General features: G+C 62.2%; 2 protein-coding genes across 2 annotated transcripts; both read right to left on the bottom strand.

The window, feature by feature from the left end:
* Window positions 1-748: 748 nt before the first annotated feature.
* On the bottom strand, window positions 749-1,812 carry MYADML2 (myeloid associated differentiation marker like 2). Its single transcript, XM_002912884.3, has one exon. The coding sequence runs from the start codon at window positions 1,670-1,672 to the stop codon at window positions 749-751; it is 924 nt and encodes a 307-aa protein (XP_002912930.1). The 5' UTR covers window positions 1,673-1,812.
* A 5,479-nt stretch (window positions 1,813-7,291) lies between these two features.
* NOTUM (notum, palmitoleoyl-protein carboxylesterase) lies at window positions 7,292-13,686 on the bottom strand. The gene is made up of 11 exons (XM_034641261.1): window positions 13,349-13,686; window positions 12,261-12,313; window positions 12,085-12,180; window positions 11,585-11,645; window positions 11,254-11,312; window positions 10,788-10,890; window positions 9,946-10,136; window positions 9,765-9,866; window positions 9,083-9,230; window positions 8,151-8,198; window positions 7,292-7,913 (listed from the first exon to the last, which is right to left on the bottom strand). Exons 1-11 carry the CDS (start codon window positions 13,684-13,686, stop codon window positions 7,607-7,609), a joined length of 1,506 nt encoding a protein of 501 aa, XP_034497152.1. The 3' UTR covers window positions 7,292-7,606.

Below are 13,686 nucleotides of genomic sequence, written 5' to 3' on the forward strand. Positions count from 1 at the left end.
ATGGTGGGGGTCTGGTGGGCACTCCCTCAGCTTCCGCCTGCATTCTGCACTCACTGTGGTGCTCCCGGCCCCCCGTGGGCCCCTGCGGACCCCCCCCGCCCCTGCACTGACTCCAGCCTGCTGAAGCTGTCCTGTGTGATCACACCAGGATTCCTGTTCTTCTTACAGCCACTCGGAGGTGGGCAGGGTGGGGTCCCCAGGCCTGGCTCCTTCTCTTTGAGCTGGTACAGAGCCCCCCAGCAGAGCCCTGCTGAGACAGCTGACCTTCCCACACCTCTGGGAAACGTCGCCTTTTCAACTCGACTTGGGTCACAGCCTGAATGTGGTCTCCAGACACTGACGGGCACGTGGGCTGCCTCGAAGCCCAAGCCTCAGTGTGCCCATCTATAAAGTGGGTCACAACAGCATCTGTTTCAAAGGCTTCTCATGTTACAGTGGGTAGCACTGAGCCAGGGAGGGCCAGGAAATGGAGAGAGACAGAGAGAGAGATACAGACGGAGATAAGAGATATACACAGAGAGATAGAGAGACAAAGAGCGAGAGGGGCTGGGAGCTGCCTGGAGGAGGATCCTTGCCTGTGTCCTGCTCAGGGACTTCGGCCCCTCTCCACCTGCCCCCACCAAGCCCGGCCAGAAATCCAGGAGTGCTCTGTTGGCTGTCTCCCCCCAGCTTGCTCCCTGGGGGTCTGGGTTCACCTGGGTCACCCTCACGGTGCCTGGAGCCCTGGAGAGCCCCGGTGGGCAGGCAGCTACAGGCTGGGCACGAAGCGGATCCTCTGGGAGTAGGCGAGGTCGGCGACGTACAGAAGCAGGTTGACGTAGGTGAAGGCGGCCACCACCAGCTGGCTGTCCCAGGAGCAGCTGCCTCGAGGGCAGTCGGGGGGCCGCCCGGGCTCACCGTACTTGGGGTCGAAGCAGAAGACGGGCCAGATCACAGCCGCGCTGAGGTAAAGGAGCGCGGCCAGGAAGGTGTACACCACAACCAGACGGTCGAAGGGGCAGCCCAGGCCCCCCGTGTGGCCCGTCACACTCAGGGCCACCACGGCCACTGTGGCCAGGAAGCACAGGCTGTAGACGGCCACACACCACTGGGTGGCCATGTAGCGCCCGTAGCGGCTGTCGTAGACGAGTGCCCCAAAGATGATGCAGGCCACGAAGGCCTGGACGATCTTGAGGAGCCCTGAGACCGTGGCCATGTAGCTGGCCACCTGGCCTGGCCGGGCCCGGGTCAGAGCTACCTCCACGGCGTAGGCCAGGAAGAGGAGGCCGGCAAAGACGCTGGCTGCCAGGCGGAAGTCCCTGGCTGCACAGCCCGCGGGCTCGGGGGGGCACTCCAGCCGGGTGAAATATAGGGGGTAGATGACAGCGGCCGTGGCGGACAGCAGCGTGGCCAGCATGGCGAAGGCCGCCGTGAAGTTGCCCCAGGACAGGTGCAGGCAGCTGTGCAGCCGGGTGAACTCACAGGTCACCACGAGGCCGGAGACGGCGAAGCAGAAACCCCACGCAGCCATGCAGAAGGTGCCTTGGACGCCCGCGAAGCCGCCCCGGTGGGCCACCAGGCTGAAGGTGGTGCAGCCAAAGGCCAGCTGCAGTACTCGGGCCGTGCCCACGGGGGACGTCACAGCGCCCAGGTGCAGGTACCCACCCCCGGGGGGCTCCATGGTGCTGCCCATCTGGCCGGCCTCGTCCTTGCCTCACGCGGTGCCTGGTGGCCCTGGCGTCCCTGCCCGGCCTGGCCCCTCTCTGCGGTGGTGGCTGTGACAGGTGCCGGCAGCCTGCAGTACGGTGGTGACGGTGACGCCGCCTGACTTTGCAGCAGGGCAGCCTCTGCCGTGTGCAGCAAGCCCAGCACCCCCCCCAGCACTATAAATAGGTGGTCAGATTTGAGCCCCAGAATAGTAGCGGGGTGTGTCTGTCCCTATCCCTGAGGGTCATCTGACCCCTGCGTCCTGCCGCCAAGCCCCTGCCAGGACCATTAACCCCTTGGCTGCTGGCACCGCCCCACCTCCAAAGCACCTGCCTCTGTCAGTCAGTTGGCTCCACTGCCTGCAGGGGAGGGGGAGGGAGAGGAGCACAGAGGGAAGGGGGGCTCAGAAGCCTCCAGGACCACCCCTGCTGAGGAGGGAGGAGGATCTCAGGGAGACCAGGGGAGCAGTGGGGGCTGGGATGGTTTCCGGACCCTGCCACCCGGTCCCTGGGGCTCTCCCTCAGCCTCATGTCCCGGAGGTGCTGGGACTGACCCCAGGGCATGAGTTGTAGTTATCCTTTGGGGGTTCCTTAAGGAACTCTTCACTTGTCTTTCCTCAACTTATAATAACGCCTAGAAAAAACTTGGGTCTCTCCTCTTCAGGCTGAAATATTAACAGTATAGGAAATGATTTTGAAAATGAAAAACAATTCTCTGACTGTAAAGGTTGTCCATGTGAAGGCCCAGTCAACACGGGAAAAGACAGAGAAAACTGCCTGTAATCCTGCTGCCCAGCCTGGCCGCTGGGACTGCCGTGCGTACGATATATATCCTTCTGCATATTTCTCTTGACTTTTCATTTAGAGAATTTCAAATTTACAGAACAGTTGCAAGATAACACAATGAACACTCAGATATCCTTCACCTAGATTCAGTAATAATAATTATTTTTATTTTTTTTTTAAAGATTTTATTTATGTGACAGAGAGACAGCCAGCTAGAGAGGGAACACAGCAGGGGAGTGGGAGAGGAAGAAGCAGGCTCCCCAGCGGAGGAGCCCGGTGTGGGACTCAATCCCAGAACACCGGGATCACGCCCTGAGTCGAAGGCAGACGCTTAACGACTGCGCTACCCAGGCGCCCCAATAATTATTATTTTTAAAGATTTTATTTATTTATTTGTCAGAGAGAGAGAGCGCGAGAGTGAGAGTGCGCACAAGCAGGTCCTTGCAAGGAGCCTGATGCAGGGCTCGATCCCAGGGCCGCGGATTGTGACCTGAGCCGAAGGCAGACGCTTCACCCACTGAGCCACCCAGGTGTCCCTAGATTCAAGAATTATTAATATTTTGCCCTATTCGTGTTCTCTCTCCCCCACACTATTAATAATTAATAATAATAATAATAATTAATTCTGGGGACGTCTGGGTGGCTCCGTCGGTTAAGGGTCTGCCTTCAGCTCGAGTCATGATCTCCAAGGTCCTGGGATTGAGTCCTGTGTCGGGCTCCCTGCTGCGGGGGGGGAGCCTGCTTCTCCCTCTCCTGCTCCCCTGGCCTGTGCTCTCTCTCTCTTGCTCTCTCAAATAATAAATACATAAAGTCTTAAAAAAAAAAATGATCACCTGATACATGGTCCTTACTCAGTTTTGTCCATCTACCCCAAAATACATTTTATGCCTTTTAATTAATTAATTAATTAATTAATTTTGTTATCATTTTTTTAAGTAGGCTCCAAGCCTAGCATGGAGCCCAATGCGGGGCCTGAACTCAGGACCCAGAGATCAAGACCTGAATTGAGATCAAGTGTCAGATGCTCAACCAACTGAGCCCCGCAGGCGCCCCGCAGTTTGTATCTGTCTCCGATTGGGATTATGTGTTGCATTGGTCTGTCATGTCTTTCAGTTTTCTTCATTCTGGAATAGTTTCTACTCTCCCTCCCCACAACATTGTCTTTTTGAAGAGTCCAGGCCAGTGGCTTTATAGACCATCTTTCAATGTGTTTTTCTGTCCAGCTGTTTCCTGCTGGTTAGATTCTGCTAAACGCTCTTGGCGGGAAAACCGTCGGGTCTATCAGGAGAATCGTGACAGGGAGAGTCCAGGGTGTGGGAGGTAGGCCGTCTGCTTGGAGTGATGTCCCCGGGTCAGGTCTCCACGGCTCCATTTCCTGCTGTCCTCCCGGGGTCTCAGCAGCCGAGGGGGTCTCTCAGGGACAGTGTTCTCGGCGCACACACACACAACCCCCTCTAACAGTGGAAAAGCAGTGGTCATCTGACCTGACGTGCCTGTTTACGACTTCTCCAGAACTGTTAATATAACTGTAAAATAAGGGATTCTTGTTGGTTCTCAGTCTTCAATCCTCTGAGATAGCGTCTGGCCACTGCAGGGGGGTAGGAAGGCCTCGCAAGGCAATCCGTTCACAGAGAGCCCTCTTCCCGCTTGCTGGGGAGCCTGGCTGGCTCACTGCACTCGGGAGGGGGCCTCTGTCCCTGTGCAGCACCGCAGCATCGTCTCTGCTTCTTGCCTCCAGGCTTCCACAGCATGTGCTCCTGACCCTGGGCAAGGGAGCGAGGGGGACACGGGCCTCCGGCTTGGGGTGCAGGGAAGATGGTTTCGGCTCCCACTGCCTTGCCACCACAGCGAGCTGGAAGGAAATCCCCTTGATCGGAGCAGTTTCATCTATCTCAGGCAGACATGAGCCATGCTTCAGCCAAAGTGCGTCACTCAACAAGTCCTAGCAGTGAGCGGAGCCGTGTTTCTCAACTACACACACACTTGCTGGGGCACCATCCTCCACGCCCTCACCAAAGGGTCCAGGTTGCAGCACCTGAAACCTTGGGCATCTCGGGAAGACCAGGCTCAGCGTTGCCAGCGCTGGGGGGTGTCCTTGGGTGCCCGGGGATGGCCCGCACAAACGTGCAGGGAGAAGGCAGCCCCCCAGGCGCCCTGCAGCAGGTGTGGGGAGGGAGGGGGCCTCCCTTCCCGAAGAGCAGACACCGCACAGACCCGGGGCCTCCAGCTGCCAGCACGGAGATGCCTGGAAATCAGGTAAACATAGAGCGGGAAGGCTGGGCGGGGGGACATGGCGTGTTGGCACGGGCTTCGCCACTCGAGCTCTGCCTGCCCACAGCACCCATGGGGAGCCTGGGGGTCCTCACCACGGTCTGCTTGCCCGCCATACCCTGGGAATGGAGGCCAGGCTGGGCCAGTGCTTCATGGCTGGGACAGTGGTACGGACCCCTGGGGGCCTGACCCTTGGGGCCTGACACGGGACATGCTCCAGATTCCCGACCCCGACTCCCCAGAAAGAATTTTGCCTTTTCGGGGCAGTTGGTGAAAGCGGCCATGAAGATGGAACAGCGGGGCTGTGAGCTCAGGGACGACTGAGGCAGCTGGAGGGCGGTGCGGGCACAGGTGTCCGCGGCTGCTCTGGGTGCTCAGGGGACGCACAGGCCAGGTAGCCAGAATTTGGGGTGTGAGAGCTGATGGCGCAGGCAGGACATCGGGCAGGGCCTGGAGGTCATGGCCACTCTGATGGCAGCGGGAGGGGAGGGACAGCAGCCCTGCGTTCGTCCTGCCCAGGCAGTGGGATCTTTTGGCTTTTGTTTTTAACAGCACTTTTTCTGGGGGGGGGAGGAGTGCACTCATGCTTGCAAGCAGGGATGGGGTGGGCGTGGGAGGGGCAGGGACAGATGGAGAGAGAGAATCCTAAGCAGGCTCCATGCCCAGCGTGGAGCCCGATGGGGCTCGAACTCAGGACCCTGGGATCATGATCTGAGCCGAAACCAAGAGTCGGATGCTTCGCTGACTGCGCCCCCCAGGTGTCCCCCTCCTTTTAAACTCTGTCCTGAGCATTTTTGCTCCCGCAGGAATCACGTGATACGGGGAGTATAAAGTAGCAACATTTCTGGAGAAGCTGTGGACTCAGTGCAGAGAGCGCGCATGTCACGTGGGCGGCCTTGCCGAGTCCCACAGGTTAGGCGGCCGCCGCTGTCCTGGCGTGCCCCGGGCTTGCTTTGTCACTGGTCTGGCACTGGGGACACGTGGAGAGAGGGTGTATTCCTTTGGTGGAAGAAGCCCCATCAGGTGTAATGCCCAGGGGATCTGGCGCCCCTGAGGCACACAGAGCTGCCCGCTGCCCCCTTGGACTGGCCGCAGATGGCGCGAGACGTCGGCCTGACGCACTGCCCTTCTCTGCACAGAGCAGCGCCCCTGAGTCCCCGCCCAGCTCGACGGTGGCAGGCCCTTCCGGTGAAGTCTCCCCCTTGGGGCCCCCTTTGGGGGGGAGCGCACCACCCCGGGGTCTCCAGGGGGCCGAGGAAGGGGCTGCCCCCCACCAAGCCAGCAGTCAGTCACCCCTGGCTACACATTGTTTCATCTCCAGCCTTTGGCCACCCCATCCCTGACCTCACTGTCGCCCTTGGCCATTGGGACTGCATGGGTTCCCACAGGGATCCATGGAGCAGTGGCCTGTGGAGGAGACCACGGGTGGGCCACTCAGGGCCACCTGGAGAAGCTAACACGGGTGATGAGGGGGCTGAAGGTGGGGCAGGAGGAGGCCCCAGCACCCTCAGGTTCTGCTCGGGTTCCTCTCGGGCCCACGGTGGCCCTGATGTGTGGGCAGAGCTGGTCAGACCCCAGGGCATGTCCCTGACCTTGCTGGGAGCGAGGGTGTGGGGTCTCTGAGATTCTCCCCGTTCTGTGGACAGGTCTGCCTGCTCCTGACATCTGTGCTGGGAGGCTGGGTGCGGAGCCCAGGCTGACCTGGCAAGGATCCTCCCTCTGTCGCACGGCCTCTCCAGGCCTCAGCTCCTGCACCTGTCCGTTGGGGCTTTAATGAAACCTGCCTGAGGGCCGCTAGGGGCCATGCGGGGGGTGCCCGAAGCAGGGAGCGCTCAGGAAGCCCTGCTTCTGCTGGCGGGGCAGCCCCGTGCTGGCTGGCGGGGAGCATCGCACCGACACGCGGCTCACTGTGGGCCGCAGACTCAGAGGTGCACCCGCGGAGTGTGGGCGCACGCGTGTGCTTGGACGCCGCCTCCTCCCCCGGGGCCACCCGCAGCAAGACCTACGCCCGTGTCTGGGAAGCAGAGTGGGAGCTGGGCCAGAGGGGATTTTTGCCCCAATCTGCATCCTCACACGTGCCTGGGGGGGCCTCCTGAGAACAGATACAACGCAAACTTCTAAGAAAACGTTGGCCGGCTCGGGAGCCTTTCTCTGGGCTGAGGTTTCCGATGGTGGTGCAGGACCCACAGCGCGGGGCCGTGGCGCTCTTAGTGGCTCAGCATGCGCTGCGTGAGTGTCCCCAGGTGGAGAAGAGTAAGCTGTGACCACTGTGTTGGGGCCTGGGCCGTGCCCGTGACCCGTGCTTGCTGAGTGCATGAACGGAAGAAGGGTCTGGAACGGGACCAGAGGTGGGCTGGGGGCCATGAGCTGGATCTGTGTGTCCAGTGGCTGCCCCCCCGTCCCTGCTGCCCTGGGGTGGGGGTCAGGGGCTGGGAAGTGGGCAAACAACCCATTCAAATAAAGACGTCTGCAGGGTGAGGCTCTTTTGTTGTCTTTTTTTTTCATTATTTAAAAAAAATATGTTACAAAACAATATCATTAATCATATATTTCTTATTTTCCTTTTTAAAAAAATTAAAGTCATAAAAAAGTCACTTTATAAAATAATACAAAAGGCCAGGAGAGGCTGAGGCTGGGGCTGGGCCGGGGGCCTGCTCGGCCGGCGGGCCGGAACCCAGTGCTGAGGGCTCCCCAGCGCGGGCAGGAGGCCGGGGCTGGGGCTCAGAGGCCTGGGCCTCCCGAAGGCAGTGGTAGAGGGGCAGGGAAGACAGCTGTGGGGACAGCCGGGGCCCTGCGTGTCTTAGGCGGGGCAGGGGGCCCACGGCGGTGGCCGGCCCGCAGTGCCAGCCCCCGGGGCGGGAGCCCTAGCTCCCACTACTCAGCATGCCCAGCAGCTTCCTGGGCTCCAGGCCCTGCTGCTGTGCCGCCGTCTGCACGTCAAACCCCATGTGCATGAGGAACTGGGCCACATTCATCTCCTGCCCGGTGAACTGGTCCCGGATGGTGGGGCAGGAGGGGTTACAGTGGGGCCAAGGGCAGCTGTCCACCAGGTGGACAGGGCAGCCCTTCAGGGGGGCTTTGCTGGCCTTGTGGCTGTCGTGCAGGCTTCTGTCCCAGCAGTGCAGTGCCCGGGGCAGCGAGGTCCCCTTCACCTGGACATCCGTCCAGTGGCTGCAGACAGAAATCCAGGTGGGGGTCACTTGGTGTGGCCAAAGCAGGCAATGGCATTGCTACCACGGGAGGTGGGCTGGGTCTGATTTCTGGCCACACAGCTGGTTGTGTAAGCAGCATTGACAACCCTTACACAGGGCCACGGAAGGCAGGTGGCCAGCGGGGGTGGGGGTGGGGCTGTGGGTGTTTGGAGCAAGAGCCAGGGATGCGATCCATCCAGGGCCTGGGGACACCGACCTTCGGATGATGATCTCGTGGGAGAGGCAGGCGGGCGCGAAGCTGGCCCTGTTGGGGAGGAGACAGCTGGCTTATAGTGACCACCTGGGCCTCTTCCCCACCCTACCCCAGCGCCCCCTCCCCTTGGAACCTATCCTCTCCCTGGCTCCCACCTCCCTCCTGTAGCTGTGCCTGGCCAGCTGCTCCTCTGGACCGGGTCTTGTCCCCACCAGCCCACATGCTCCCCACTAACCCTTGTCTCTTCCTGCCTCCAACCCCTGCTCCCAGTCCACCCCTTCCAGGCACGGCCAGCTGGGCAGTGGTGGGAGACTGACCTGGACATGTGAATATTTTGTTTTTTTTTGTCTAATAGACTTTATTCCTAGAGCAGTTTTAGGTTCACATCAAAACTGAGTGGGAGGTACAGAGATTTCCCGTGCACGCCTGCCCCCCATATGCACTGCCTCCTCCCCGTCAACATCCCACCAAATGGTGTGTGTGTCCCACGGATGAGCCCGCACGGACACACCGTCATCACCCAGCACCCGTGCAGCACGTCCCGGCCCACGCCCGCTGCTGTGCGTTCTGCGGGTCTGCACAAACGTATCATGACACGTGTCCACCACCGTGGTCTCATACAGACTAGTCCCACTGTGCTGAGATTCCTCTGTGCTCTGTGCACCCTTCCCCTTTCCAGCTCTGTCCTCGGTACCAGCTGATCTTACTGCCTCACAGCTCTGCCTTTGTCCCCGAACGTCGCGGAGCTGGAATCGTGCGCCACGTGGCCTTTTCCAGACTGGCTCCCTTCTTTCTAGCGCTGGCTGACACCCCTTGTCTGGATGGCTGGATGGCTGCTTCTTGTTCTGCCATCTGTGAGACCACCCCCTTTAACCCCAATGGCTTACAGCACGTCTAGAGGGCCGCGTCGGGCCGGGGACCCCCAGTACACTCACGGCACGTCCTTGAGCGTGTTCCGCAGCTCGCGGCCCAGGTTCTGGATATACAGCCACTGTCCCTCCTGCACAGGCTGCCCCGTGAGGTGCACGTTGTCCACAGTCAGCTGGGCCTCATCGAACAGCCACTGCACCACAAACACTGGGCCTGGGGGGCACAGCTCAGCTGGGCCTTGCCTCAGCACTCGGCCCCCACCCCAGGCTAAGGGCCTCTGAGGTCCCGGCCAGTTCCACGGTAGGCTCACAGACCAACTGGGCTCTCCCCTCAGAGTGCTGGCCACCAGCCCGCCGCAGCACCCTTTTTCGAGGAAAAGCCTTGTGACCCTCCCCCCAGCCTGGCTCCCAGGGTCTCCGTTTTGACCAAAACTTGGTGATGATGTCCCTTCGAGGGTGGAGCGGAGGAGGGACAGCCAAGGTCCCATCAAAGGCAGCACTGGGACTCATCCCTAACGGTCACTGTGGACAGGGTGACCAACTGTCTGGGTCTGCCTGGGGCCAAGTGGACTTTCAGTGCTGAGACCAAGAAGGTCCCAGGCAGACCTGGATGGCTCAGGTACCCCGCTCCCACGGAGGCGGGCAGCGGTCTCCGGACCAACCTCTAGACTCGGGGCTGAAGGAAGCCTGGACCAACACTCCCTGCCCCCCGCCTGCCCTGCGTGTCCCACCGCAGCCGGCCCCTCACAGCGCAGTGTCGGGTAGACTTTGTAGCCGAAGAAGCAGTTCCACTCCTCGCCATCCTTGAACTGGTGCCGACAGCGCTCCGGAACCACCCCGTTCCAGTACCNTCCCCCACCGGCTCTCCCCCACCCCCGCCAGGCGCTCTGCACAGAAGCTGGCCGCCCCGCACCCCAGCGTTTGGCACCTGATGCCGCGGCGTATGGCCTCCGTGGGCGCACAGGTGACCGTGTCGATGCAGTCCGTACGGCGGTACTGCTTGTTGTCCAGGAACCAGCCCGAATCCGCCAGGCCCCGCACCTGGATGGCTGGGTAGCCCAGCTCCTCCAGCTGCTCGGCCACGCGGTCCACGTTCAGCAGCACCCCTGTGCCCCCCGCGCTGTAGAGAAGGCAGCATGTGAGGCCAGGTGGCTGGGGCGGGTACTCATGGCCCCCGGGCGCCCCCCTCCCCACCTCAAGCCCAGCCCCGAGGCCGGGCAGGGATCCTGATGCATTCCAAACTGCCAATGTGCTCCATGTCATGGGTAAGACCCACAGGCCTTTTGGGGTCCCAGAGGCACTGACCCCAAGGCATTGAGCTAAGGGGCAGGCCATCTCACTTCTTCCACCCCTCTTTCCCTTCTCTCTCACTCCCTGAGTCAGTTTCCTTATCGCCAAATGAAGGTGTGATATGTGGCCTCAGGCCCTGTCATCTATTCTATAGATGTCCTCTGGGCCCCCTGCATGCCTGCAACCGGGTGTGAGCCCACTTACGGGGACCCCGGCCCTTGGAGAAGGCGCTCTGGTCCACAGCTGAGCCCTCACCGGCTACCTGGGTCACGATAGCCCGAGGCTTCTTTGGTTTCCAGCAGCTGCAAAGCCCGGGAGCATCCTCTGGCACTCTGGAGCTGACCCTTTGCAACCTCCCGCTGCCTGCCCAGGCTTGGTGAGGCTGGAGCCCTCTAGAGTCCCAGGCTCAGCCCCTCCTTGCCCTCCGATCCCCACGCCCACCACACCCCCTGTGCACTCATGCCCTCCCTGCCCGGCTCACCTGCTCCCTGCCAGCAGCAGCACCTTGGCCCCGCTCAGCCCTTTGCCCAGGAGCTCTCGGACCACCTCCTGGATGATGAGGGCACCCATGAAGGCATACTCGTCTGCATGAGGGAAGGGTGGTTTCAAGAGGGAGCCTGGACAGAGAGCAAGGCCTCCTGCCTCCAGGCTGGGAGGGGGAGGAGTTCCAGCCGGGGGTCTGGAGGCTTGTCCAGGGACTGGGGCGAGGGCTGGGGTAAACTGGAGGGAGGTGGTCAGGTGCCCGAGGCTACGCTGGGGGCCCCTCCCCAGGGAACATCCAGGAGTGAGGACCCCTGCAGGGACCAAGCCAGCCATGGACAACCGGCAGGGGGTGCTTGGGGCAGGCACTGGGACACACTATCAGGGCATTAGAGGAGTTACAAGACCGGCCTCCCTGCCTTGACTTTTGGGGGAAGGGAATCGAGAGAGGAAGGCAAGGGACTCACTCTTCTCAGACTTGGATGAAGCCCCACTCCAGACATCGCTGGAGCAGTAGGGGATGAAGCTGTGACACAAGGGTAGGGTGAGCTGGCCACCATACGCCTCCGCTGCCTGAGGCCCTCAGGAAGGACCCCTCCCCAGGAAGGATCCTGAGGACAGGACCGTCCAGGAAGGACCACTCTGAGGACAAGACCCTCCCAAGGACAGGACCGCCCAGGAAGGACTCCGCCCCCCCAATAAGGGCCCTCCCCAAGGAGGACCCCCCCCATGGAACTCCCCAGGAAAACCCCCCTCACAGAGAAGACCCCCAGGAAGCACTCCTCTGCTCCCTCTTACACCATGTTGGCATTCCACCAGTGGGGGTTTTCCTCTGGCTGGGAGGACAGGATCCCTGTGCCTGCCGTGGGGGAGGACAGAGGCAGTGGTCTGTCTGGTGGGAAGGGATGTGCAGCAATGGGGACTACAGGAAGGTGTGGGATGTGGGTGATCCTACTTGGCCACAACAAGGCAGGTGGGCCAGGCTGGTCACTTGGATGTGACCCTGGACCTCTCCCACTCTCCACTGGCTGCTTTGGCCTAGGGATGAGTGGAGGACGGAGCAGCCGTGGTTAACCCCTGGAGGTTACCTGAGGAGTAAGAATGAAGAATGATAGGTGGGTGCCCCTGACCTTAGGAGGGCGAGAGAACTGGGCAGTGGGCAGGGTGGGGGCCTCCCCAGGGCTCTAGAAAGGGGGAAGGGCAGGAGTTCTTTCAGAACTTGGTGCTGGGAGCCCCACACTGGCCTGCCCTACCCCAGGCAGGAGCCCTGGGCACTCTGAGACTGGAGACTTGCTGACCTGTGCGGGTGCGTGGCCAGTCCCTGGAGCTCATGAGGCGCCGCATGGTGTCATACCGAGAGTCGCAGTTCTCCCGGTTAAAGCAGTACCAGCCACCTGCAGGCACAGCCACCATGTCAGGGCCCACGCACCCAGGGGCCTCCGCCCGCCTAGCCGCCTCGGCTCCTGGGACGCACCTTCCAGAAATAGGAGCCACCGCCGACTGCCCTTGGATTCCTTCAGGTAGTAGCTGCAAGGAGGGAGGGAGGGGCGGGCGGAGCGGGTGGTCAGCTGGGGCTAAAGGACCCAGCTCTGGGGAGGAAAGGGTCATTCCACCTGTCGCCCGGCGCACGCGCGGGCCGCACGGGGGCGCCAGCGGCCAGGCCCCTCAGAGCGCGCGCGGCCCCGCCAGCTGTGGCCGGTCCCGAGAGGTGGCGCTCGCGGGGCGGGAAGGGCCGCGAGGGACTGTGTGGTCCGTGGAAAATCCCCACGGCCCGCCCCGCGCGGGACCCGCTGTAACCTTAGCGCCGACGGCCGGGCGGGAGGGGGGACGGTCTTCGCCGGGCTCGGGATCTCCTGGGACGCGCGGTGGTGCTTGGAGACTGAAAAGCGCCCTCTCTAGAGGAGTGTGCGTGGGGCGGTGGCCCTTGGACCCACCAGGAGGCCGTGGAAGGGCACGGGTGTCACCGGGGCCCGACCTAACCTCTGGTCCTCCGGCTGTCGACCAGCTGAGGGTGTGGGGGCCCCTGACCCCTCCCCAACCCTCAGGCTTACATCTTTCCTTCATATACTTCGGGGCTAGAGAGGGGTGAATGCCGCACCCCAGTTCCTTCTGTCCCACCTGCGCCCCTTCCCTGTCCCTCTGGCTGGCTGGGATCCCAGGCAGTCCAGGCAGCAGCAGGGAGCAGACAGGGTCGGAGTGCCAGGACTCTCCCCGCCCCGCTGCGTCGCCTCCTCCTGCTGGAGTCAGGGCAACTCGAGGACTGCCTGCCATCTCCCCGCCCAGAGACCGAAGGACGCGAGCAGAGGGTCTGGGCACCAGTGACCGAGGGGTCATTGCCCGGCCTGGCTGCACGCCAGCTCTCCGAGCGCTGGCCCACCCCACCCCCGCTGTGGGTCCCCAAGCCGGGCCCTCCCCAGGGCCGGCTCCTCTCCCCCGGGGGCGACTAGCGCAGAGACTCCGTGCGTCCGAGGGGGCACGGAGGCGGATGGCGCGAGCGCCGCTGGTGACCAGGGGGCCGGAGCCCGGTGGGGCCGCCTGCAGGCGGGCGGGTGCAGGCCTTACCCCGCGGGGCTGCCGTCGTTGCAGGTCACCGACGTGTTGAGCAAGAGGTGCAGGCGCAGGTCCTCGTTGAGCTGCTGAGCCGAGCAGGGGTACAGGGACTGAGCCAGGCTTTTGACCTGTGCCATGAAGCTGTCCATGTTGCCCTCCACGGCGGTGAAGTCCAGCGGGAAGCTCTCCACCGGCTGCACGGCCGCGGGTGCGGCATCGGCACGAGGCGGGGGCGGCGGCGGCGGCGGGGGCTGCTGCTGGCCGCGGCGCCGCCAGGTCTTCCTGCCTTCGCCGCCCCCGGCCCAGTGCAGCAGGCCCAGCAGCAGCAGCACGCGCACCCCTCGGCCCAT

The sequence above is a fragment of the Ailuropoda melanoleuca genome, chromosome 13 (assembly GCF_002007445.2).
Source record: "Ailuropoda melanoleuca isolate Jingjing chromosome 13, ASM200744v2, whole genome shotgun sequence".
Lineage (NCBI taxonomy): Eukaryota > Metazoa > Chordata > Mammalia > Carnivora > Ursidae > Ailuropoda > Ailuropoda melanoleuca.

What these genes read in the sequence shown, in the direction of transcription:
- MYADML2 (XM_002912884.3), bottom strand. Translation starts at nt 1,672, where the DNA reads ATGGGCAGCACCATGGAGCCCCCCGGGGGTGGGTACCTGCACCTGGGC.
- NOTUM (XM_034641261.1), bottom strand. Translation starts at nt 13,686, where the DNA reads ATGGGCCGAGGGGTGCGCGTGCTGCTGCTGCTGGGCCTGCTGCACTGG. An exon ending in CTGCTGCTGGCAGGGAGCAG is followed by an intron (nt 10,137 to 10,787) that starts GTGAGCCGGGCA and finishes CCTTCTCTACAG; the next exon opens with CGCGGGGGGCACAGGGGTGC. An exon ending in AACACGCTCAAGGACGTGCC is followed by an intron (nt 8,199 to 9,082) that starts GTGAGTGTACTG and finishes CCTCCCCAACAG; the next exon opens with GGCCAGCTTCGCGCCCGCCT.